The 26,941-nt window shown below is 38.4% G+C and overlaps 1 protein-coding gene across 1 annotated transcript; it reads left to right on the top strand.

Annotated features, from left to right (window-relative positions):
- Positions 1–215: 215 nt before the first annotated feature.
- LOC139713411 (protein aveugle-like) lies at positions 216–23,484 on the top strand. The gene is made up of 4 exons (XM_071625146.1): positions 216–397; positions 17,728–17,854; positions 19,083–19,149; positions 20,830–23,484. Exons 1-4 carry the CDS (start codon positions 233–235, stop codon positions 20,933–20,935), a joined length of 465 nt encoding a protein of 154 aa, XP_071481247.1. The 5' UTR covers positions 216–232; the 3' UTR covers positions 20,936–23,484.
- Positions 23,485–26,941: the final 3,457 nt, after the last annotated feature.

Genomic DNA, 26,941 nt, shown 5'->3' with positions numbered 1-26,941 from the left:
AAGTAGATCTACGCAGAAATTTATTTGAACTGAAGTGATAACCAGTGCAGTGCAGTGTGTTCGTCGCAGTCAGTTTATTTGCTCGGCTGTATCTCGATCTCGATCTCGTCTGTTCATCATAGATCATGCTCATGTTTTGTGTAGGTCCTAACGTTAGTGATCAGTAGTGATCGAATCGCCACCACCGCACGGGAACGGAGTGAAGCCAGGTCAGACTCGCTCAATACGCAAGATGAGCAACCCAAAATATGGGAGCCGGACCGAAATAAACTCAAAAGGACGGCTTGGTGTTGGTCTCTCAAATGGTTCCCTTGATAGCAGAGTTCTACGAGAACGGGGTCAGCAAGGACAACCTTATTCCCATGCCCATCATCATGGGTCGAGACAACAATTGCAGGTAACGAAAAAGCTAAGATAACATCATGAATTCATACTCACATAGTGTTACTTGTTCTCCTCCTCCTCCAGAGTCCAGATCCTAGTACCTACTCCGCCTCCTCCTCCTCCTCCTTCATCTTCTCCGTCTTTATCTTCCTTGTCATCTTCTTCCTCTTCTTCTTCTTTTCCTCCCTCAATTTATGTCGGAGATTGACGAGTGTCGGTTGCAGACAGATCTTCAGTGAGGAGTGGACACCTTCCCAAGATTAGATTTAGTCATAATCAAGGTCAAAGGAGCAGAGTTGGAGAGATTGTGATTCAATCTGTTAATGTGGAGTTTAAAGATAAAATTGATTGACCACATCAAGATGTCATTACAGACTGACACAGAGTGACAGACTTTGAGGCCCGGGTTTTCGGAGGGTCATAACAAAAAAAAAAAACAAAAAAACTGTGGCATATAAAATAAAAAGGTATAATTTCTAAACTGAAAATTGGTCTGGGTGCAATGAATAGTCATAGGAACAAGAGGGGTGGTCCAGTACGAGTCAGTAGTAGGCACTTTCTGTTCTGTTTGATAATTAAAACAAATTGTCCAAGGTTCGACTGTGAGACCTCCCGTGCCAAAATTCAACCACACGCAATCTGCCAAAAGCATAATTTATGTTTACTTTTAATGTACATTTAGCGGCCGGTCAAATTTTGGATGGCGTTGTGGTCGAATTATGGGTGCCTTGCTTTAACCCGTTGAGGACGAGTGCCGAGTATACTCGGGCAGGTGTCTATGGGAAATGCGTGTTGCAGTAAAATCTAACCATCCTCAATGGGTTTAGGAATGTGGAGTTAGATCATTAAAATGGATGAAGCACATCAGGATGTCATCATTACTCAGACTGAGGCCAAGGTTAGGGTCATTGTGGCATATAAAACTACAGTAGAAAAGCACTCTGAGAGCGCAGACCTCCGCCAAGCATGCAGCTCATTTCCACCACTGATCTTGTTCTTCCACAGAGATATCAGTGATTTCCACCCATACGTATTTATAGCATTGTGTGCTGAAAGTCACCCAATTTCCCAATATAGAAGCCTTTGTTACGTCATAAACCTTCAGCTGCACGGCGTGCCTCGCCCTAACAGAAACTAGAACATGCACTTTAAGTGCGCGCAGGCAAACCTCAAATACGCGCAGCCTGAACTCCCAAGTTCATTGACCCTACCTGCCAAAATATCAAAAATCCTTCATCAATTCCCCCAAAATTATCGGATCACTACCAAAAGTTAATCGTTTGTTACTTGTGTCATTTCCAATCTTTCCTGCAAGTTTCATCCCAATCCGTTAACTCCTTTTTGAGTTATTTTGCACACGGACAAACGAACTAACGAACAAACCAACGGTAACGAAAACATAACCTCCCCCCTTGGCGGAGGTAATAAAGTGAACTGAAAATTAGAAATGTGGTCTGGGTGCAAGAGAGTCATTGGAACAAAATAGGGGTGGTCCAGTACATGTAGGCACTAAAGTTTTGTTTGATGAACTCTTGGCGGATTCCAGTGGTGTGGCAACAAAATGTACAGTCTCCTCTTCCTCTTTGCATAGTAGGCATGTGGGGTCCACTTCCTTCTTTATCTTGTGGAGTCTTGTTCGGCAACAGGTATGTGGATGACAGGAGTTGGGCTCTTTATATCAAGGCCTGCCAGATGATATGGGATGGAGGGTTCGAGGGGTAGAGTATCTTAGGGTTGTTGTAGGTCCAGTGTATCCAGAATGCAAGTGAGGGCTTGATATTGATCCTTTCTTTGAGGTCCTCTTGGCCCGAATTCACGAAGGTGGTACAATGTTTGTACATTAAACCAGGGAGGTGACACCTCCCTGGTTAAACCATGGACAAAGACCATACATGTACTATGTATTTTTGTATGTAGCTCGAAGTATTGCATGGCCTATTTCGTTACAAAATTAGTCATTTCGTTACGAAATGTTAACATTTCGTTAATGAAATAGTCATTTTGTCGGCAAAATTACTGATTTCGCTTGTGTTGCTGAACAGTGATAGTGTTTCTATTAATGAGGGGGGTGTGACATGAATTGGTTAATGAGGTCATCAAGCTTGGCCAGGTTGTACATTTATTTAGTTAGAGTGAGCTTCAGAGCAGCGATGAATAGGGTGTTGCAGCTTACTGCATGCAGAAAGGTACAACGCTCAAACCCTCAGTGATCTCGACTGAGGGTTTGGCTGAGCAGTAGTCCTGAGGTGTTCACCAGGTTGTGTTGTATTTTATAAAACATTGTTGCTTGCACTAGGTAACTGAGTGCGTAACAGGATTCAGTTCAACTTGGATAATAATGGTGTGACAGGAGTTGAGTGTCTAAAGTCTCAGATAACAAAGCGGGCTGCAGCTTATTGTACCTGTTTCAGAGGCATGGATTGGTAGAAGTACTTGTAACTTCATAAAGCATTGTAGGGTTCCAGGCCTGTACTCCATACTCAAGTTGTGGGTGGACAAGGAACTTGCAGGCTTGGGCTTTCACCTCTTGGGAACATGGAGACAGAGTCATCCGCAACAGACCTACATTGTAGGGTTTGGTTGGCTTTGGCAAGCACAGACTGTTTTCACAGTCAGTCTTCATATTTTATGATTCTAGAATTCCAATGTCCAACTGTATCTGATGGAAAAAGAAAATCAAGTCTACATTCATTGTTTTGTTTTTGTTTTCGTTTTTGTTTGGTTTCTTTACACTTGACATTAAAAGGTGTGTACAGTTCTGGTCGAGGTGTAGATTTAGCTTTTAACATTTTGCGAGATATTCAGAAACCACTCCATGAGATGTCAAAGAGCATGCAGTTCTAAGGGGTATCAAAAGTTTATTCGATGAAAATCGGTTTTGAAATGGCTCAGATATCCAAAAACAAGGTGAAACAAAGAGAGTCTAATAAAGTTGTGGCATGTCGCCTTTTATTATTAGCACTTTTTTGGATATATCTCAGCCATTTGAAAACCAATTTTCATCAAATAAACGTTGAATCCTTCTTAGAATTACATGCTCTTTCATATTTCATAAGAGGCTTTTCATTATCTCACTTAGGAATGTTCAAAACATGAATCCCTACCTCAACCAGTACTGTACAGTCCCTTTTAAAACCAAACTTGTAAGAATGAGGATCAAGGAGAATTACCACAAACAGTTGTAGTAATGGCAGCTAAGATACAATACATTGTAGATCTGTTGTTCAATGTCCATGACATTGAAAGTTTGTTAAAGATAATGTGATCTGTGTAGTGAGAAAATGATGTAAATTGTTTGTGCACTTTTCAAGCCTGTTTAGTGTACAAGCAAGAAGTAAGAACTGAATGGGCACTGGCACACTTTCATGTCCAGTGTATCCACCAAGTCATGTTCCATCTTTACACAGAAATTTTTTTTTGTGTGTAGCTTTCTCCTTTCTTAGAAGTGTTGCTATGAAGGATACCATTTGAACCCCAGCTGTAGTTGCTAATCAAATTTGAGTTGGAAAAGTATTTCTTGAATCAAGTACAAATGTACAGTACAGTAACTGCTGTAAGTGCCAAATGTTGGTCCCATCAGTAAATACAATGTTTATTAAAAATGGTTAGAATCTGGTATGTACAGGATGTGTAGTTCTTCATAAACCTATAGGTTTTGTCCTGATTTATTAAGTTTTCCTGTTCAAAGATCATTTTGTGCAATAATCTTTAGTCGTTTAGGCTTGTAGCTTGCTATGATTTATTTCCTGAGCTGTCTGTGAGCTTATGACACTATACAGTACCTAACCACTGGCAAACATGTGATACAATAAAATGTATGTACGCTGTACATTGTTCAACTTCGAAGGAGTAGGTTATTGTACACAGTATAAAAAATGAAAGAAGACATTTTACCTAGCACAAGATTTATTGTATCCACACTGGAACGTAATTATCACCTCTCGTTCACTTCCTGATAATGGGGCCTGAACATTGATCCAAGGATATGCCCAAGGAAGTAACTTTATCTCTAGTGCAGAGATGTTTTTGTCCAGCATAGGGGGTGTACATACAGCAATTGTACAATGGACCTTCTAGAGTCTTTTTTGAAGTGCATGTTATGTTCCCATGTTGTAGCCACAAGCTAGTGAGACATACAAGTTGTAGTACAATGTCATTGAATGTCTGATTTGTTTACCGTCAAACTAGATAGTTGCCACCAAAGGGAAATGGCAGAAGTGGCCACTATAGACAGGTGACCATTATAGACAGGTCGGTAGCCATTTTGAATTTCAACATTGCATGTAATGATAGCATGAAATACCGCATATTATTCTTAAAAAACAGAGCAGCTATACTGGGGATTTGTGTGTGTGTGTGTGTGTGTGTGTGTGTGTACAATTATCTTGGATTTTATTAGCCTGCTTGTGTTTTTTTCATAAGACTTGGATGAATTCACACCACGAACATAAAATTTAATGTATTCATTGCTGATGTAATGGTTTAGCTACATGTAAATTTTTGTGGCTGCTATCAATGCAGTTCTAGATATTCACCACGGGATACAAAATGAGTGGCCGCTGGCTGCTTTGGGCAGGTGCATAGAGGGTCTAATCATATACAACAATTTCATGCAGGGGATTTTTCAGTGAATGCTATAAAGCAGGTGGTTGCTTTTGACAGGTGGCCGCTAAGACAGGTTTAACTTTAGTCATTATTTTCTTACAATGTAGTATCGTCATCAAGTGGGGGAGAAAAAGGGTTTAGAGAATCAAAATACATTGTAGCAAGACTGGCATGTGATTTTGAAAGCAAAGTCTCGTGTATCAAAGGAAATTGTATGCATTACATAACATTTGTACCCTGTAAAGGCCCAGTCACACTGCCCAAAAGTAGCGTAAATGCATGAATCATGCAAGAAATTTGGTTGGGCGTGCTTGTCCGTCGAGAATTTTCGCTGATTTATGTGATGAAAATCACTGATGAATTGTGCAAGAACTATGGAAAGATCACGCAAAAATCACTTACAAACCATGCACTTTCAGCGCATACATTGAAGGCACGCAAAGGCCCCAAACAGGGCAAATACATGGTTGTGCGAGACGACTGAGGTCCACGGAATACCACGCATAATCTGCGCATTATCACTAATGAATTGAGTAGGAATCGTGCATGATTCGTGCTTAAATGCGATAGAGGCAATATTTTCGCGAACGATCACTGATATTCCACGCATACAAGATGTATTTCGTGCAGTGTTCGCATGAGAACTACGCAAACTATGCAAAAATTACGTAAAATAGCGCAGTACTGAGTAAACTTTTACTGGAAGCCAAGTTTGAGCTGCTCAAAACCTGGAATCGCGTAAAGCGCCGATCTTGCACACATCGGCGGACAACTACGAAGGTTCCATGTCAGACAAACTCGTGAAATGCGCAAATGGCGCATGTATCACGTTTACGCGACTTTTGGGCAGAGTGTATGTACAGTGTAGTGTATAACAGAACAGTAATTTAATTGCTGTACAGTGATTTAAAAGGGAATTTCCCCACGGTGCAGTTCCACAACCCCATCTGAATTAAGCAAACATTGTGCTCTTTATAAATCTCAGTGCACCGAGTTTGCTTTGAATCTACTGGGGTTTTTAAGTTAAAGCATGAAGGTGCTATATGGCAATCTTGCTGTTTGTGATTGGGATGCCCCATTGCGTTCTTTATTTGCAAAGGGAACTAAGTAAATGGTGGTAGCACTTCCTCTTGACCTGTTGGTACAATGAACACAGTATGTAAGAAGAGATGGGCATGTTTCTTAACCCGTTCTACATGTATTTGGGAACCTGGTGGCCTGCGTTTTAAGTCTGGGCATTTCAGAACTCAGTATGGGACGGGTTAATGCGCATACACACATGCACATAATTCTTGAATGAATTCTCATTGATACAATATGAATGTCTCCAGAAAGTTGACAGCAAGAATCCCTAATAACTTGGTATGATTTGTGGCATTTAAAACTACATTTGGATAATATGGATTTCACAATTCATTCTGTAGATGCATTTATTTGAGTGTGTGTTGTGTGTGTGTATCATACAATTGTATGTGTATATGCATATATTGTGTACGTTGTGTAATTTTATATGTCACATTGTCAGTGTACTGTCATTGAAAGGGTGTACTTTACAAGGATACCAGGGTACACACACTTACATTTTGATGTACACTGTACATGTTTGTGCTCATTGAAATCAAATGTGGCGTATTAGATTCTATAAAGTGCAGTTGAACCATATATACCTTGTTTCAAGTCTTTGATTAAAGAAACAAACATCAGGGAGAATGCATTTTCTAATACAAAGTTTATCAATGTACATAATCATTATTGTAATTTGTCATTGATTAAAGATAATATAAAGTTTTGGTACCTCAAAAGTTTCCCTGAGTTTCCTTGTCTTAGTTTGTGTTTCAGGTTAAAGTACCTTTCATAAAACACAGTGAGACTTACTCGCCCCAAAGTGCTCTCATGTACAATAGTAATCATGCAATAATGGTTTTGTACAATACGTGTACTGTACATTGATTATCGCGGTGTCGCGTCGAGTCAAACTAACAGCTCGTTCGAATTATTCAGAGCCCGCTCTGCTCCGATACGAAACCATTATTGCATGATTACTAAGACATGAGAGCACTTTGGGGCGAGTAAGTCTCACAGTGTTAGTTATATGAAAGGTACTTTAACCTGAAACACAAACTAAGACTAGGAAACTCAGGGAAACTTTTGAGGTACCAAAACTTTATATTATCTTTAAGTATGATCTTTCCTTCTCAAGTGGTAGGGCAGATTGTTTGCCAATGATTAAGTGAATCAAACTTAACATATTTATTTGACACACTCAGTTCTGCAATAGCATGTACAGTAGCTTAATTTGCCAAGCCCTTTTTATCAGCATTCAGTGAGCCATCCAAACTCGACCTACAACTGTACATAGTACAGTATGTCCCAAAAAAAATTACAACGGGCCCTCCGCAATGATATCTTTAAAAATAGTGAATCAATCTACAGTAAATACAAATTCAGGGTATGAAACTATAACTCATTGCCCACATCTTACAGAAAACCCCATTCGATTTGCTTCAGTGGTCAAAGAGAAATACAGAATTTTGTAGAGGATGTCGGGAATCTCTTCTGTCCGAATTCTGTCTATTATTCACACACAAGAGCAATGAATTGCTAAAATTGGAAGAATCAGACTCATGACATGCTTTACAACAATCCATATGTGATGCGCTCCGTCGGAATGAGTCAAAAGTCGCAAAAAACGAAATCGTAGTTATGCCTATATGTGAATTCTACAGACTCTAAGCTTTACACTGATATGTAATACAACTCATTTCGATATCCCTATAGATCATAAAAACGAATATAAACTACGTTTATGATGTCAGTCCATTTTCTAAATAACAGAGAAAATCGCTCTCAAAGTTCAGGCTACGTTCAAGCTCACAACCTGTTTCTTTCACGGGACGAAACAATACAGCAGTCCTGCTTAGCGACGGCGTTTACGCTCCATCGCACGCACTACCGTATAAGGCGATAGCTTGGGTATGTAAGATAATTAACCAATCGCAGGACAGGTCTGTCATTAACGATTCTGACCAATACGGCAGCCCGAATGTAAACTTCGGCGCGTTTGTGTCCGTGCCGCTGCCGCCGCATGAATGAGTCGGTACGCGTTGTGTGTCGGCTGCGTTGTGGTTTGCCGCAAGTTTTTAACTCACAAACAATAGGAAACAGTAAAAAGAAAAAAGGCACGCAATGCGTCTTACGAGAAGCGAGGGCGTTGATCGCTTCCATTCTCCTCCCATGTTGTTGTCAATGGAAACTAAAGAGGATGCGTTTAGCAAGTACCAATACCTAAATAGAACCTGAGAACCTATTGTAGGCGGGCACGCAATGCGTCTTACGAGAAGCGTCTTGTAGCGAGGGCGTTCATCGCTTCCATTCTCCTCCGATGTTGTTGTCAATGGAAACTAAAGAGGATGCGTTTAGTATGCAAGTACCAATACCTAAATAGAACCTGAGAACCTAATGTAGGCGGGGGTTAAAAAGACAGCATCGGTAGAAAAAGTCAATGAAGTTAATTAACGATAGTCGTCTTTTGAGATCGTGTTCTTTGCGTGTACTAAAAACTCTCAAATTACGCACATGGTCGTAATGTTGCAGAGCATCAAAGACTTCTTTCGCGTCTGTTCTGCCGCAGCTGTATACAGCCGTAACATTCTGAATTCCCGCCATATTAGACACATTTCCTTTATAGGCGTTGCGTGCACAGTAATTATCGCTTATCACGCTTGCCAATGCTGCACATATTATACGTATCAGAAGCAATGGTTGATGTAGGCTTGACAGCTTCACGTTGGGTTTACAATGATTGTATCATAAATATACTTCTTATTCTCAGTCACTTCTGTAATACCATAGCATATAAAAAACTATTAACTTGTAGCTTAAGCTGAATGTTTTGTTTTTTTAACATCACATTTGCAGTTACAATCTTTCTGCATTTGAGAAGTGGAGTATAGATAATAATACTGACAAATATTCGGAATTAACACTTAGGCCTTCTTCATTTCGTTTTGTATTCACAAACCTTATTAGAAAAAAATACTGCTTGATTACTTCGGGTAAAGGAACCATTGGCAATGACCGGAAAGGAACCGCATTTAATTTTCTTGTTAACGAACCTAAGCTAATAGTGAACCATATTTCATTGTGTGATTAACGAACCTTCAGAATAATCAATTGTATTCCCCCCCCCCCACCTCCCCCAAGAAAAAAAAAACAGTTCAATGTCATGCGTTGTCAATAGTGATAAAAGGCCCGTTTTTATTTCGTAGTGTGCCTCAGTACTCCTGTGCTTATTTTTAAGGATGTGCCTCTCTCAATGATTGCGATTGATGTTCAACTATTTCTTTCACGCAAGCTTGAACAGGAAAAAGCTAAAATTCAGGCAAGGAGACGAGTTTTCTTCCATGAGATACAATCATTAAGACACACATCTATTCCCGAAAGTTGTGTGATTGCTTATGTGCTAAAGAATTGTGTCCATCACATGAATCAGGCACTATACAAAACGGTTGAAATCTACTGAAGGTCGAACTTCGTTGTTGTTGTTTTTTATTTCATTTCCATTTCAAGCGGGGATAGACTAGAAATTAGTTTGTCTATACTGGCAGGAGACATTACAGTTTTCCAGTACATGCTCCGCATTTAAACAGTCGCCATATTTTCGTGGTCAGAATCAGATAATGGACACATGCAATATTATAAAAGTAAAAATACAAAACAACGATTACGCCATACAGTGTATGTACAAACATTATGAACTTCAATGAATTAAACTTACCTGTGACATTCTGCATAAAAAAACAAGCACGCCGATTAAATAATATTTTAAGAGAATTAATAGAACACACAGCGATCATGCGTGGCAGATCAAATCAAGTTCAATTGGTGAGAAAGCTAAATGAAGTTAAAAAGTTGACTTCTTTTCATTTCTCTTTCAATTCATGAAAACAGAATTACATTGTATATCTATTGAAGAGGATTGTCTCTGTTGCGAACGATCGCCATATTATAGCACTGTTAGTCTTCTGCGCTAATCCGAATCCCTAAATACTTTGATATTTGCTTGATAATGTAATAACCCTGCTTATAACTTCATATAGGACTCGCAAATTAAAAGTTTCAAACCGTATACTATAACATGAGTACACGGTGTATTAAAAAAAAAAAACATTTTGAATGCGTCGTGTGTAAGCATGTTAATAGCATCAATCTACCTTTTATTTTCCGTACGTAAAGCGCACAGAAACGTAACCAAACGGTACCAAAATACAGTGAAATGCATTGTACGGCGTGGTACTATCATTAGAAGTATATCCCATTCCTTTTTTTTTTTCTTTTTTTTTTGGATTTGCTTGAAGCAGTCGTCAAACCATGTGTCATTTTCGTAGCGACATCACTTAGGAATTAGAATGTATGAAGATAATCGTTACTCATTTATTTTGCGCTACTATTATAGCATTTACATTTTTCAACTTTTATTGACATGCAGTATTATGTTACTGTATGGTTACGATTACGAATGTTGGTTATGAATTCAAAAGACTGGTTTATTAATCGAACTATAAAGGTAATAGCTGTTTTGAAAGTAGTTCGATACAAGTTCAAAACGCAATCGAAGTCATCGTCATAGGGGGAACTGATGGCTCTAGAAAACTTGTTTAGGCCAGTAAAGATTGCCGTATGCATCTTTGTAGAAAGTATTTTGAGAAATTATATAAAGAATTATTTGTTTTGATTATGTCAAGAATTAGTTTGAACTATGAGAATAAAAAGGCGCGGTTACCCAAACAATTTTGTAGGTCGATTAGACATGATGGGTAAAGTGAATTCATGACTTGACTAATTTTTACTGAATTGATGATCTCTTCTGTAAACCATCAGTTATGTCTTGTAGATGATACCTCTGTAATCGTAGTCAAAATTATTTTGAGCGACGAGACGAAAACCAACAAACAAAATGCCGTGTATCATCGCTCCAGATTCCACCATTTGGCGTCACCCGACCAACAATAAGTGGCAAATCAAATGGAATGTTATGTTGTGGGACAGCAGACTGTGTTACGATATTTAAATGTTTCGAGCAATTGTTTAAAAAAAAAAAGAGAAAATGAGGCAAATTTCAAGAAATTAGAAAAAAACACGTAAATGCAGGCGATCATGTTTGATAATCAAAGTAAGAGATTACACTCGGCCGTGCGGATGTATATGATTGCCTTATTTACATGTCTGATTTCTGTAAACTATGTTATATTCAAATTTAAGTTCCCTTCCCTCCTTGATAAAAGTTGTGTTGGGTTTTCGCTATAGGCATTTATTAGGAAACGCTGTAAAAACGACAACAAATGCCTGCTATACATCAAGAGATGACCTATACATACATGAAACAAAAATTCTGTACGTTCTGAAATGGGCAATTCCATAAATTTGTCAACCAGAGGGTCAATTTTTCAAAATGAAATTATCAGCACAAATCATATATCATTTTGATGGGAATTGTTTAAACTTTTCAAAAATGTAAATTAGAAATGCACTTAACCAAGGTCAAGGTCACAGGAGTGATTTCAATGAAGCCATTTAACAACTGCTCTGGAACCACTTTTATCATCCACTATTTCATTTGATATTTTTTGTGAAGGAAAAGGAAACTTTTCAACTCACTACATCATTCAATATGAAGGTAATGAATCACTTTTTCCATATCCGTAGGGTAGAGAATGTGAAAGTGACAATTTATGTTGTCTTCTTCACTTTTATTCTATGCATTATTTCAATGTACGTCCGAAACAAAAAAACACCTTTTTTTAATCTTGCATAAAAACTTGAATGCCAGCAAACTGCAAAATCTCAATGCAAAGCAAGTTTTGGTTGCTTTTCAAATGTGTAACTTTAGAATTTTGTAATTATCTCTAATTAATGAAAAAATATGTGTTCGGACGTACACTTTTTTATGTACGTCCGAAACAACTTTTATGTACGTCCGAAACACTTCTCATGTTGACTTCTTACTGTGCTCTGGAACCCATTGAAAACAATCCTATTGAGCTTACATGTTTAAGGAATACATTTCTGTGTTTAATCCTCTTGTATACATAGGTATATAATATTCAATAAAATTTTATTTATTTATTAAATAAACAAATTCTGTCCATGTACATTGTATGTGTGTACACAAACAAGTTAGGCTGAACAGAAAGCGTGGTCTGAAGTTGATACTGTGGAATGTATGAAAACCACCAACAGTAGGGAATGGTCATATATCAACATTCTGAGACATGCTTGAGACAATGTGTCTTTACAAGGACAGATATTGATTACTTGCTTACTTACATAGAGCAGAGAAGGTGGCTTGTTGTATGAAATACCCTCCTATTTTGGCCAAGACTGTAATATTTCAGCTTCTTATCACCTTGCATTCACATTGCAATACTACAATGTACTGTTTCCTACCATTTTTGTCAGCTGGTGTTTACAATCCTAATCCTGTGACTTGAAGTTATCATCTGCATCTTCGTGCATTTTGATTACAGGTATATGGACAAACAGCCTGCAATTTAGACAAGAATAGACATGATATACATGTACATCATTGTTACGACCTAAGACCTCATAGACATACAATGTTCAATTCACTTTGGTTAGTTCCTAAACCTTAATTGTCAATTTTTTTGACAAAGCTATGATGTATTTATCTTCTTTCAAAATCGGTTGATTGGTCTACTGTAGTATCCATGTCCTATCATATATTTTTTTAATCTAGTGATTTAATTCAATGCTGCACACTGGCACTGGTCCGATGGTCCTGGACAAGTAAAAATTACTGTCGGACCAGTAATTTTTTTAAGGAATGGACCAGTAAAAGATGGAAAAACTGGGTACCTACTGGTCTGACAGACCAGTCCCACCAGTAGAAAAAATGGGTAAGTGTGCAGCCCTGTCTAATTTGTGATTTATCTTCATGCACTTTAGTCATTCATTGGAAAATTACAGACTGATGTTGCTGCCGAAGGAGTACTGGAGCAGGTCTCGCCATAAAGATGGTTATGATAGTGTTAGTGATTTATAATAATAATGATAAATATTTCAGAGTGAATAAGATTTTTCCATAAAATAAATCATGCAACAAAAATACACTGCATAGAGCCAATTGTTTAGCAGGTACTCGATAACATTTCACTAAATCTAATATCTAAAAAACAACAACATCAAAAGGCCTTTGATTACCAGAATATTCCAAGCATAATGCAAAACTGTCCCATATGTTACTTTCTTCATTACCATGCATGTTTCTGTGAGCTTGACCTCACATAAAAAGGAACCCATAATGTTTGAATTACACTGAATGTTGTGTTTAATACATAAATCACTCATAAATTGAATTTGACCATGCAATTTTTGCTTTGCTCTTTTCATTGTAAGTTCAGAGAGTTTTGAGAACAGAGTAAAAATTCATGTAAAATTTTCTGGTTCAATTCATGTACTTACTGTTGAATCAACATAAAGTAATCAGCAAATGGTTTCTTTTGATTATTTTTTTCCCATAATTGTTAAGGTCCGTGTTTACTACTGCAATATGCTTTAATATAGACTAGGGTGTAATTCTAATATTGGCAAAACAGGCCTATTTTTTACTCTTATTTCCCATAAGATGGCAAAATCAAATAGCTTTGACTTGCCCATGAACAATATCCATTGTGTCAGGATTACTCTACTGTTGTCTGTAAAAAAAAAAGTATTGTTTTGCCACCATGGTATACATGTAACAAATATCTAGTCAGTATGTTACAAGCAGTTATTGGCTACTAAAGTATGTAAATCTTTCGATTTTCCACGGATTCTATTTTTTCTTTCTGTTTGTAAATAAATACATCTGGTACAGTACTTCATTGATGGTACATTATTTTGTGCCTTGATCACATTCATTGTGAAAAAAAAATTAACAGAAATACAACATTTCTATAATTGATATAGTAATTGGTTACCTACAGTTTGCAACACATGTGATTCTGTTGTTCTGGCCAATTAGTTTTTAGGCTGTATTTTGTGTTATAATCACAAAGTTTGTTATTAGAATTCTGGTTCTGTAATACAAGTACATAATACTTATCACGCCTGAATATTGTTACAGTATGTATTAAGGCAGCTGATAATGCACAGACCCTATGTACACAGTAGTTTTCATGTTCTGAAGCTATTTTGTTCATTTACACTGGTAATGCTGACATGATAGACAAGTGCTATCATCTAAGAAGGGCCTAGGATGAATAATAGTCATGTAACAAATTTCTTTTTGCATTTATTATAAGTCTTGTTGAGGGCGTACATAGTGTACGTCCGAAACGGCGGTCGTGTACGTCCGAAACTGTACGTCCGAAACAAAAAACAAACATAATAATTTCCATGTTAATTGTTTAAATTGCTAATTCTTTTTACATTTCTACATCATTTCACATCTACTTTAACTGATGTAATGTGAATTTTTAGAAAACTATTGCATACTTCACAGAACTTTGTGACTGAACTTATGAAGTCAGAAAATTCACTTTTTCTGTGTACGTCCGAACACATGCTATCTTTTAATCATTCCAAGGTCACTGAGGTCTTGACATAATTTTTTCATAGTTAATTGTTTTCTACTAACCACTTGTCATATCATGGCCAGAAAAAAGTGTCACATTCTCAATCTTTGCATCTTTGGCAGCTTAATAATGTGTTCAAAATGTACGTCCGAATTTATGGAATTGCCCAAATGCAACTGCTTGTTTGTTTGTTTGTTTGTTTGTTTGTTTGTTTGTTTGTTTGTTTTGAACTACCATGGTCTTTGTCGGGGGAAAAATGAAGAAAAGTAGTAGAGTGTATCACTCTCAAATCCGGATGATTGCGATACGCGTGTATCCCCGCCCTTTCTATAAAGGTAAGCTTGGTATCCTATTATAAAAGCCTGCATGTGTCACGCAGAAGAACTGATTCCGCGATCACTTTTAACCTTTCATAAAATTCACGTTTTAAGATAGTAACGATAGCTTGTAGGAGATAGGGAAGTTAGCGTCCCTGACTGTGATTCTGAACGCAAAAGGGGACTGAAAAATTCTTTTACAAATTAGCAGACATAATGCCGATCCTCCAACACTGTTGCTCCATTCCGTCATTGATTCTGCTATCAATGGCGAAGAAAGAATACTGGTTGCGTGATTATCCACCCCTTGATAGCAGGAAGTTTACCTTTCATTGTTTAAGGCTTCGTTGATGCGGGGTTTACTAGGATACAAAGCGTGAACAGTGTCGTCCGAGTTCTTTCATTCGAAATTCCTCAGAATACGAAATTCAATGGGCAATTAGCGCTGCTACTTCGCAAAGCTGTTAGCCAAATTCTTTGCAGACTTGACCTCTCACATGTCAGCTACACGCAATACACGACAAACAGCTATCATTACAAACATTCTGATTAAAAAACAAAACAAAATGAAGAAGCACATAAAATTTTGAGTAGCAACACAGCTTTCTGTCCCTTTCTCAAATAGGTCCTACTTCTAATAAATACACAGATGACAAGGGTGAGAATATCCTCCAAAGGGAACACGAGCTATTTGGGCATTAATAATGTTTGTCTTCCGATTTCTCTCCATGCCGTCACGGCCCAAACCATCATAAGAAATAGGGCAATAAGTTTTATTAACCAGGGAAATAATAGTACGTATTACATACATTTGGCGAATTATCACACGCATTGTCGACTTTATAAAAACGAGAATAATTGACAACTTAGGCCTTACTATATCTCCAGAGATGAACTTAAAACAGCAAGTCACATGCCAGGGAACGAAAATTATGATTATTTGAATGAATTCATTAATGAGGCCAATTAATAATCGTTGTAAGAGTACACACACGCATAAAGAGGTTTCAAGTTCGATATGTGATAATTGTATTAGCTCATAGATAAAGTATCATAAATTTTGCGTGATCGTTCGTTTAAATTAAGTTTTCAGCGCGATTTGTGCGTCACATCAATCACCACTTCATGAAATGGAGTGCATGTATCAAACGAAACTCGCTGGTCATGCAATCGATAGCCTTGGTCAGCTCGCTATTATTGCGTAATTCTAAAGCCCTCGCCGCTTGGCCGCCGACGCCGCCGCGCGCACCATGCTTGTTTTGTCTTTAATGGGGTCAAGAGCAATGCCTCATTAGCATACACCCTGGCAACGGAGGCGGAGTCTCGATCGGGCAAGAACAATAGGTGCGAAACGCAACGCAAAGGCGAGCGTTCGAAAAAAATTTAACCGAAAAAAATTGTCTCAGAAAAACTGTGATTTGGGACACTTGTACTCATTTTTACACGCTGAAATCTTCTGTACAAACAGATAAAACATCAAGGAATCAAAATCCGTCATAAAAAAATTTCGACCCGAGCAGTGCTTCCCCTTCATTTTCGGCTCATTACGGGAAAACTCCCCGTGCGACTTATGACTCATTTTGTCGGAGCGCCACACATATTTCTCTGTGACCGCTTAACCAAATTAAATGGAGTTTTCTGCAAAATAGAGCTACATGTACATGTAAGATGTTACATTGTATATTTTAAGACCCTGAAGTAGCACTTCAAATACAGGTTGATCATATGAGGTGTTATCAATTCAAAAATCTGATTGTAATTTTTGGGGTGACTTACTGCAGAAGGTCCCCCCCCCCAAAAAAAAAAAATACAATCAGATATTCGCATTGATATTCCATGATAATGCCCAATATGATTAATTCTTGAAAATGCTACTTCAGGGTCTTAAAATATAACATTTTAGCTCTATTTTGCAGAAATCCCCATTCGATTTGGTTCAGCGGTCACAGAGAAATGTGGATTGTTGTAAAGCATGTCATGAATCGGATTCTTTAGAGTTAAGCATTTCGATGATCTTGTGTGTGAATAATAGACAGAACTTGGACAGAAGAGATTCCCGATATCCTCTACAAAATTCCATATTTCTCTTTGACCACTGAAGCAAATCGAGTGGGGTTTTCTGTAAGATGTGGGCAATGAGTTATAGTTTCATACCCTGAATTTGTATTTAGATTGATGGACTATCATTGCGGAGGGCCCCGTTGTAATTTTTTTTGGGACATACTGTATGTAGATTGGCAGGCCCACTAAAGTGGACCTCTCAGTTCTTTTTTTTTTCCTCAACTGAAGCATAACTTTGTACTTTTTTGCCAGTATGCATTCTTTTGTTTATTTGTATCATTTATTTTTTACAAAGTCGAATGTTTATGTTTATGATGTAATTCCAAATATATTATGCGTTATGTTTTGTTGAAAAAAAAAAGAAGAATGAAAAATAAATGAATTGAATTGAATTGGATGTACAAATTGTAGCAATGTGCCTCAGCCTGACAGGAAGATCATGGTGACACAATGGGGATTATGAGGATTAGGTAAAATTAATCTACATCATATGTGTTGTCAGTGAAGGTCTGTCCACTTCAAAGCAGCCATTTTGAGTAAAGCCCTGAAACAATGGCGTGATCTGCTTATATCACTATCTGTAAGTCCATGAAGCTGGAAACAAATAAGGTTTTACACCTTCTTCAAATATCTGAAAGTACAACATAGTATTGTATTTAGCCTGTACTCATCTTTACAATTGTAATTTGCTGAGGTGATAACATGTACACAATATCATGTTCATGTTCTTTTGAATTATACACTTCACATATATTTCACATATTTTTTGACCTCTGACCCCACAGAAGCCCTCTAGGAGCAAGAAGTCAGTCTACCTCTGGACCACGGGAGATGTTCTGTCATGGCTTCAGAAGAAGCACCGGGAGTACCTAGACCTCTATGGTGGTCTCTTTGAGGAACATGATATATCAGGTATACAATTTAATACATTTTACGTAATTCTCTCTCCCTGTAGATATCTCTAGGAAAATACAGTACATGTGTGTACACTGTAAATATGAAGGGAAGATAAATACTGTACAGTTGTAAGGTACTCTAGATGCACTATATGTGTAGGTTACCATTGGGAGCAGTGATTCAAAAAATGTATGAGTTATCACATTTGATGTGCATGTAGCTCATTTGTATCACAAGACAGCCTTTCATATAAAAGGTTCACAATAAAACCACAAATTTTAATAAGGAGATAGTTTGCTCAAGAAGTCATAAACCACAAACTGTGGATCTATGGTTTATTCTAGAAACCACTTCAGCTGCTTATTGCTGCTATTGATTGTAAAGTGTCTGGGAACTTGTCAAAATGCTAACACTTGGGATGTACAGTGTAACTTGAACCTCACGATCATACATTGGTTTCCTAGACAACTTTGTTATCCCCTTAGTCCATCAGAGATAGGAAGTGTCTGGTGTAGCATCATTTCTTGTCGCTATAAATGTGGTTTCTCCTTAGAACACAAGAGGTCCATGTATGGAGTTTTGCAGCCAGAGATTAGCTCTTTAGTTGTATGCCTTGGCAAGAAATTGTACTCCTGCATACTCCAGACAGGAGACAGTGAATGCATGATTAGTTTTTCATTGTCCATTCTTATTGTCTGCTGTCTGTAGTGTTTCTTATTGCTTTTTGACACTACAGTTGAGAACAGTTTTGCTGGCATGTGAAATGAGGTGTAGATGTAAAATTATCATTTGCTTTTGTGGGCCAGTGTGGAGAATATGCCTGCTTCAAACTTTTAGCCACATTATATTTAAACTTTGATGTAAACTTAGAACTTGTAGTACCTAGGTGTACTTTAACATGCTCCATGAAATGGATCACATAAACATGTATTTGAATGATATGCAGAATGCAAACGTGATTATAAAATGATTACAGACCTCAGCCTTCCTCAATAGCTACTGGTTTTGAGTAAAAAGTACCGGTAGTGAAACAAAATCAGTGGAACTGCTATGAACAAATTGAGAATATTATGCCAACTTACAGCTTCTATTTTCACATTGAGTTTTGTCTCAGTATTGTGCTGTATGGCTTGCCCTGTTGATTTAGAATGTGTGAAGTACAGCTGTCCCGTGCCTCCTCCCGAACTTGTTTGAGGCACACAAATATATTCATTTGGCTTTATTTCTATTTTGTCATTTGTAGGCAAGGCCCTGGTAAGACTGAATGAGATGAAGCTGGAAAGAATGGGTATACAGAACAAAGAACACAGGTAAGATCTAGAGAACCCACCCCACCTGCCCCCCCCCCCCCCCCCAATGTACATGAGTGTACGTGCACACACAAACCTTTTCATGCTTTTTATTTCGCCCCATTCCAAGCGTTTGCCAGGCAGTAGCCATCATCTTGACTCTGGTTTTATCTCTTGATGGCTTTTATACAATGCAAGAAGACTGGAGATTAAGACCAAAGTTTGAGCACATGTACTCAGCATTTGGGTTCAGTGGCTCTACTGTTAATACCAGCTTTGCTGTCACCATTTGCAGCAGTGTGACCCCAAAATATTTTGAAGTTGCTTTAATATCAATTGTTTGTTGGCTGTAAACACTGGTATTCAGAGGGTTTACAGTATTCTTTTAATACTATTAAGACTACAATGCGCTTGCACACTTCCCCTCTCAGAATGGAATATATACCTAGTTTTGTACAATTTATACTAAAACACTTCCTTGCATGTTCTTCTTCTTGTTGGTCTCCCTGCTTCAAGTACTGCACCACTTCAAAGAATTCAAAATACAGCTGCTAGGCTTGTGACCCTTACAAAAAGATCTGACCACATTACTCCAGTTTTCCAATCCCTCCACTGGCTCCCCATCCATCAACGTATCACTTTTAAAATCCTCCTTATTGTTTACAAGATATGTAATAATCTTGCCCCATCTTATCTTAAAGATTTAAGTTCCTTCCGCTCCTCCACTTCAACCCGTTCTCTTCGTTCTTCCTCCGCTCTCCAATTATCACGTGGTCCCCGCACCTGTACACGTTATGGTGATAGGGCCTTTTCAGTTATTTCCCCACTTCTTTGGAATGAACTCCCTTTTTATATTCGTAACGCTGAAAATGTTGATAGGTTTAAGTCATTGTTGAAAACTCATCTGTTTACACAACCTTAATTTTGCTGTTGTTGTTGTTGCTGTCGTTATCATAATATGTACATAATGCTGTATTTTGTTTTTACGTTATATATACATGTATTATTTTTCCCCGATTTGATGCGCTTAGAAACATCAGTATTAAGCGCTATATAAATGTTATTCATTATCATTATCATTATCATTATCATGTTATCAACTTTGATGCCCAAAATTAATTGTTAAGCATGTAATTCACGCACACAGATACACACAAAAAGCGTAATTTGTATTTAAAACTAAAAATTTGTGTATGAATGTTTGGAGGATACAAGCCATCTCCTGCAAAGGTCTTCATTTACTGTACCCTCAGGCTGGGCTACAACATATGTATATACAATTGTACTGGTAGGCAGTCGAGATCAGTGAGATTTGAATCTACTGGTCACTGGTGTTATATCTCACTAGCTCAACAAGAAAGCCTACATACATTTTGTGCTTTGATACACAAGTATGCTTTCCTCGAAGAATAAATGTGATAGAAAATGAAGGAACAGTAAAAGTAATAACATTTTCATCAATATAGTGTTGGTTGCAATAGGTTTTATGCAAGAAAGACTTTTTACACTTTCAACTTAGTCTTTGTGTGACGGTCAATAACCTCTGCTCGGTCTGTAGGCCTAGTAATGTACACTGTATGTTATCAAGAATACTGAATGTTCTTGTACTGTATTGTAACTGTAACATTTGTTGCACTGTATATTTAGTACATTATTTATGTAATGCAAAATGTTATATTTGTTGTTTCACCGTGTTCACAGGACCGACATTCACGTTCACATAGTGCGGCTACGCATCAAGCACGAACAGACGGAGCTGAAACTCCTCAAAAAAGGAGACAGAGGAATTGTTGTGCAGAGACCGTGACCTTTGACCCCCTGAAGAGCCTCGCAGGGAATACCAAAGTTGTCATCTTTCCAGTGCAGATGACCATCTGTGACATGGATTGGAACAGTTTGTGACTTCTTGATATTCTGAGCGTCATGTGTCAGACACTTTACTATCAATGTACCACGGCTTGACTGTCTGATGGCATACAATGTACTGAAAAGATGCATATACACGTGTACATTGTTGGGATCACTTGTGTGCTGCCCACCAAAACTTGTAAGAGCTGTGCCAGTTCCTGAGAGTCTTCTTGAAAACAAACAAGATCATAAAGGGTAGTGCATGTATTTGTACTGTGGATGAACTCTCTAATTGTTAAGTGTATTTTAAAGTGGCCTCGTCACTTTTTTTTTTTGTGAAGTTCTGTGTGTCCATGACCTCAGCACTTGTGCACTGCAACACTTTTATGTTAGAAGGCACAAGAGCTGTATGAATGGTGGAGGGCTAAATGTTGGACACCCAAATCATTTAATTGAGTGTCATCCCTAAATGCTGTCAAACTACTGAAGATGATGTCGTGACGGGTGAACATATTCGGTCCACTTAGTTTAGTGGATGGGTGTCTTATTTAGGGCATGAGTTAGCACTGATATTGCAAATTCTTTTTGTAGACTTTAGTTTTCATGTGAAGACAGATTTTGTTGTCAGAGGTTTTGAAGGAACGTATTTCACACTGGAAGAATTTTAGACAGTATTGTCTTAATGCATGTTTCAGATATTCCCAGTGTATTGTGACCAAATACTGGAATGAAATTTCCCAATTACAGGCAAACCCTGTTACAACCAGAGTGGGTACAAGACTTTCTTAGAAAAAGAAATTTTCCCATATAACTCATTATTTTGCTTACCAACATTTTGTCCATTTTGATGAGATTTTGTTACACAGAGAAATTCTTGTGGTCCCGATTATTTTGCTTCTACAAATACCTGTACACCTTTTTGACTTGCATGCACATTCATGTTTTTTATCTTTAATGTAGCATATTTGTCATGCTCAAGCACATTAATATATTTCATACATGGAGGTTTAGGAATTGCTTGTGTTTGATATTTGTGGTATCAGAAGGTCGCCATGACAAAACGCATGACAAAAGAGAGGAAACAAAACAAACTGTATTCCTATTAACAGAAGAGCAAGGGTTCTGTAGCAAGAGAATGTGCTAAACCGAAACTGAAAGAGTTGTTCAGTGAGCTTTGTGGATTTATAGAAGTTTCATGTTACAACTAATCATATGTGAAAACCCATAAAGTGTCATATGAAATCTTTATGACACTGAAGAAGCCAACCGACAACTTTCATTTTTGTGCCATTGATGCATATATGATTGGCTTCTCTAATACACTGTAGGTGCCCTGTTGTATTAAAGTTTAGATCAAACATACTGTAAGTCTCTGAGTGCTAAATACTGATTGGCTAATACCTGACTTATGTTTGATTTTCGGAAGTATGTGTGATTGTCTCTTGTATGCAACAGGGCCCAGAAGGCAGATTTGTGAACAGATTTGTAGTAAAGATGGAGAAAAGGACATTTGAATGAGAGTTTTTGGGTGACACATTTTCCATAGTATGAGCATGACATTGTTCCTGTCCAATAATTTGTGCACATTCAATTATACATCTATACAGCGTGTCCCAGAAAAAACGAAACCGGGTTTCAATGCACTTTTTTACTATCGAAATCATACATTTTCTTTATGAGATATACATCAATGGAAAGATAAACTTTTCTTCTTTCATTTGATGCACAACTAATTGTTCAAAATTCGTGCATGACTGAGTTAGAACAATAGACAATAATGCTACTAAATTTTCATTTGCACGAGCAAATAGCGACTTTGGATGAAGTTTTCAGACTTGTCCAGCAATCTTTTGAAAAAAATGAAATCATAGCCTTAATATCCATTCTTTTTTCTTTCATATGATATCCCAGGCATAAAAAATGATCAACGCCTTCTCGAGAAAACTTAATTTGAAAATATGCTTCCATTTCATCCAGATAAATAGATAGTAAATAAGGAGCCAGTTAGCTTTCCCAACACCTGCCCAACTTGGCAGATAACAATGGCCTTCATGCTTCAATGAATGTACACAAACATGAAGGGAGGGGTAAAAAGGATTGTTACAGACAGCTCGGTTGTGAATAGGGACATTAATTAGCACATGATCATGAGTTTGCCTGACCATGCAGCTAACTACAGAGCAAAGGGTGTTCATCAGCGGAATGTTTGGGAAAGTAACGGACCGAAAAAGCCCTTCCAAGCCCCTCCCCCCCCCCCCCCAAAAAAAAAGACGACTTTCTGCCCTGCACTAGTACCTTTCAAATGTTAGAAGCGCAAGTTCAGTGATAAATAAAGTGCTGTGCTCTCTCTTTCTGCTTCGACTCCCCCTTCAAAAACTTCAAAACCCTGTCAGTGATGAAGGACTAACCACGCGTGAGGGAAATGTGGAGAGGAATGAAAACAGTGAAATAAGTTTGAGGTACAAAATCATCAAAATGTGTATCATTGTTGCAATGTTGATTTCCCATAGCCACTGGACTGCGTGCAGCCTGATAATACTCACGACATTAGTCTTCAATTATTGGTTACAGTACGCGCAATAGAAAACGCCCGACGAAAGTGCGTCCAAATTTCGTCCCAACGCTTTTTTCGTTGTTGATTTCGTCGGGGACGTTTTCAACGCTTTTTGCGTCCAGACTTCATGGACGGATTTTGGACGAATTCAACGAATTCAACGAAATCCCCGAACGCTTTTCCGAAGCTGTGGACGCATTCAACGCTTTCAGCGCTTTCAACGCTTTCAACCCTTTACACGCGATCACACACACACAGGAAAGTTAGCTCTAATCGCGAATTGCTAGCTCTTCTTTCGTCGAAGTTCTCTAGGTTTCCCGTCCATTTCTCTCATTTTCTCTCTTTTGCTTTCGTATCATTGTATCCCTTTCTTTTCAGAGTACAATCATACTTTAGAGAGTATTTTTTCTCATTTTTATTAAGTGATTACCGTGTTTGCCACAATTTGGGGTGAGTTTTTGTTCGAGTGTTTGTTGAGTTTTTCGATTGAACGATGTGTCGATTATCTTCGTGTGTGCGAGAATATCGTACCCACTCGTTTGTTTCCGTGTAAGTATTTTTACCGTAAAGTGTCTTCATCGTTCGTCTTCACGCATCGGGTTTTCACCCTAGTTTTCCTCATCGTAGTTTTCCACATCCATTTTTTTTTCCGGTGCAAGATACTCTGTGTATTTTCTGCTACGGTAAAATGCCATCGTCGATATTTTTAGTGTATTCATCGTAGTTTTCCACCTCCATTTCATTTTTGTGTGCAAGATGTGTAGCTAGGTCTGCGATGTCTGAATCGTTTACAGATGTGTTTTGTGGAGAGTATTAACCACGATGATTTTGAGGATTTTGAGGGTTTCGCGGTGGATGAGATCGACTGGAATGATAGTGATAATGATAATGAATCTACACTATCTAGTGGTGTTGATATAAGAGCTCTTATGATGATGCAATTTATTTCGTGTGACCGACCATCATGACGTTGGCGATGACGAGTACGAAACGAGTAGCCTATACATGTACAATGTAGGCCTGTAATGATCTAAGACGAGAGTGACACTGACGACATGGCCTGGCCCTGGGGGCTGTTTTAGTGTTGCCTGCTGAGTAGGTGTTCCATTCTATCCTTTCAGTTATCTTTCTATCACTTTCTTCTTTTGACCCTGGATGAAAAAAAAAAACCCTATCTTGCCATGTAAAGACAGAACACATACCATCATGAAATATCATGACATTACTAAAGTACATGTAATAAAAGAAATAAGTAAGCAATGAAAATTCTTGTTTGTAAAATCATAAATCAAAGGTGATTTCATATGAACCAGCTCTTTGAAACGTATTTAATTTGCCTATTGATACTTGCTTTGCAAGTATACATTTTCTCTCCCATGGACTTTGTGTCCCCCCCTTTTTTTATGTGCTTTAATGATTATTCTAATTTGTTTTGTCAATATCATCATTATTGCTGTATTAATATTACCATACTTTGATATGGTTAATTGCATTTGTTGATTGACTCTAACTTTCATTTTGTTGCCTCCTCTTGGTACTTGTACAGATCCTTTCTAGGGCTTGCTGTTTGCTCACCCCCCCCCCCCCCCTTTGCTGTTGCTATTTCACTCTTTACCTTTCTTTGTCTCTCTGTTGTTCCTTATCTTGTTTGATGTTGCCTCCATATTCATCCTTTTCCTTCAATGGTTGCCCCCTGGCCCTCACGACCATTACTAACCTTCCCCTGCCTTTTGTCTGTCCATCCTCCTGCTCTAATCCCCCTCCCTTTACCTGTTGGGCTCCTTGCCCATGACATCCTACCCTCTCCTTTTGTTTTCTTTGTTCCTTGTCCCTTGCCTGTTCCTGACTGTTCTTGTTGTGTGAAGTCGCTTTACATGTGTGTGGTTGCTTTTTCTGCCTATTTGCCATTTTGCTTCTGACGAAGATTCTGCTATGATCGAAAACTTAGGTCCCTTTTGACTCTATCCTAAAAACATTCATGTACACTCCCAAAACTTGCTGGGCTAGTAATGAAAACTTCCATTATCTAGCAGGGGAGAGGGAATGCTTTCATTTTCTCAAGAGAGCTTTTGTGTGAGAGAATGCAAAACTTGATTGAGTGTTGCCAAGTTGTTTTCAAACTTCTTCTTCTTCTTCTTCTTCTTCCTGTTCAGTACAGTCCACCTTTGGTGTATTGTCGTACTGTTGGCAGGCATGGTGTGGAGGTGTTTATGTACAGTGCAGGTTAAAATGACTACATTTTCTAGAGTGCAGCTAAAAACATCCCATTCCCTTCTAGCGGAGTTGAATATCCTGCACCACTTGCTTAAACTGAGCTAAAGTGGTGCAGTTGAAGGTATCCTGGGGCAGAGCGTTCCATAGTCTGGTTGTGTCTGGGAAGAATGTCCTTTGGTAGCTAACAGTTCGTGCATATGGAATAAAGAGCTTGTGAGAGTGTCCGCGGAGTGATGTTGATGAAGAAGGGTGTATGATATCTGGGGGTATGTCAATGAGTGAGTACTTGATGCGGTACAGCATTACTACCTTGAATTGAGCCCTGCGCTCTTGAAGTGTAGGCCAATGTAACTGGTGGAGCATGGCTGCAACACTGCTTGTTCGTCTGTAGTCATTGCAGATGAAGCGAGCATAGCGACGTTGCACCATCTCGAGCTTGTGTATATTGTCTTGAGTGAACGGGTCCCAAACGGTGCATGCATATTCCATTATGGGGCGTACCAGTGCTTTGTAGCACAACTCCTTTGTGTTTCTTGGGCATGACCTGATATTGCGTTGTAAGAAGGCGCTGGTTGAGTTTGCTTTCTTTGTTATGACATTGATGTGATGGTTCCAGTTCAAGTTTTGAGTGAGATGGACACCAAGATACTTTGCAGTATCAGCTTGATCGAGGGTCTGACCATGGATGTTATAGGACTTGGTTATCGGACGTCTCTTTTTGGTTACATGAAGAGTTTGGCATTTCTTGGGGTTGAATTGCATGAGCCAGTCTTCCTCCCATTGCTGTAATGAGTCAAGATCCTGTTGTAACTTGACTGTGTCTGCCTCAGACTTGATGTTACGGTACAACATGCAGTCATCTGCAAATAAGCGTACAGTGGTTTCTGGAGATATGCATTCTGGTAGGTCATTGACATATAGAAGGAATAGCAAGGGACCAAGGACACTACCTTGTGGAACGCCTGAAGTTACATGCATACCCCCGCCTGTGGTTGATGAAACTCCTTCCAGGGTGACTTGTTGGGTGCGATTGCGGAGGAAGGCAGAGATCCAGTCATGGGTTTTATCCTGAATGCCATAGAAGTGCAGTTTGTACAGAAGTCTTGAGTGTGGGACCACATCAAACGCCTTGGAGAAATCCAGCAGTAATACATCTTCTTCTTCTTCTTCATTTTATTTGATCTTAAGCATAATCAC

Source organism: Diadema antillarum, unplaced genomic scaffold, assembly GCF_040938485.1.
Source record: "Diadema antillarum isolate AM-2024a unplaced genomic scaffold, OU_Dant_1.0 seq00001957_RagTag, whole genome shotgun sequence".
Lineage (NCBI taxonomy): Eukaryota > Metazoa > Echinodermata > Echinoidea > Diadematoida > Diadematidae > Diadema > Diadema antillarum.
The sequence above is the reverse complement of the archived record's forward strand: the minus strand, read 5'-3'. Positions and strand labels throughout refer to the sequence as shown.

Bases quoted from the DNA above. Each gene is read 5' to 3' on its own strand.
- LOC139713411 (XM_071625146.1), top strand. From the start codon at position 233: ATGAGCAACCCAAAATATGGGAGCCGGACCGAAATAAACTCAAAAGGA. The intron at 398-17,727 runs GTAACGAAAAAG...CTGACCCCACAG, and splicing joins GGTCGAGACAACAATTGCAG to AAGCCCTCTAGGAGCAAGAA. The intron at 19,150-20,829 runs GTAAGATCTAGA...CCGTGTTCACAG, and splicing joins ATACAGAACAAAGAACACAG to GACCGACATTCACGTTCACA.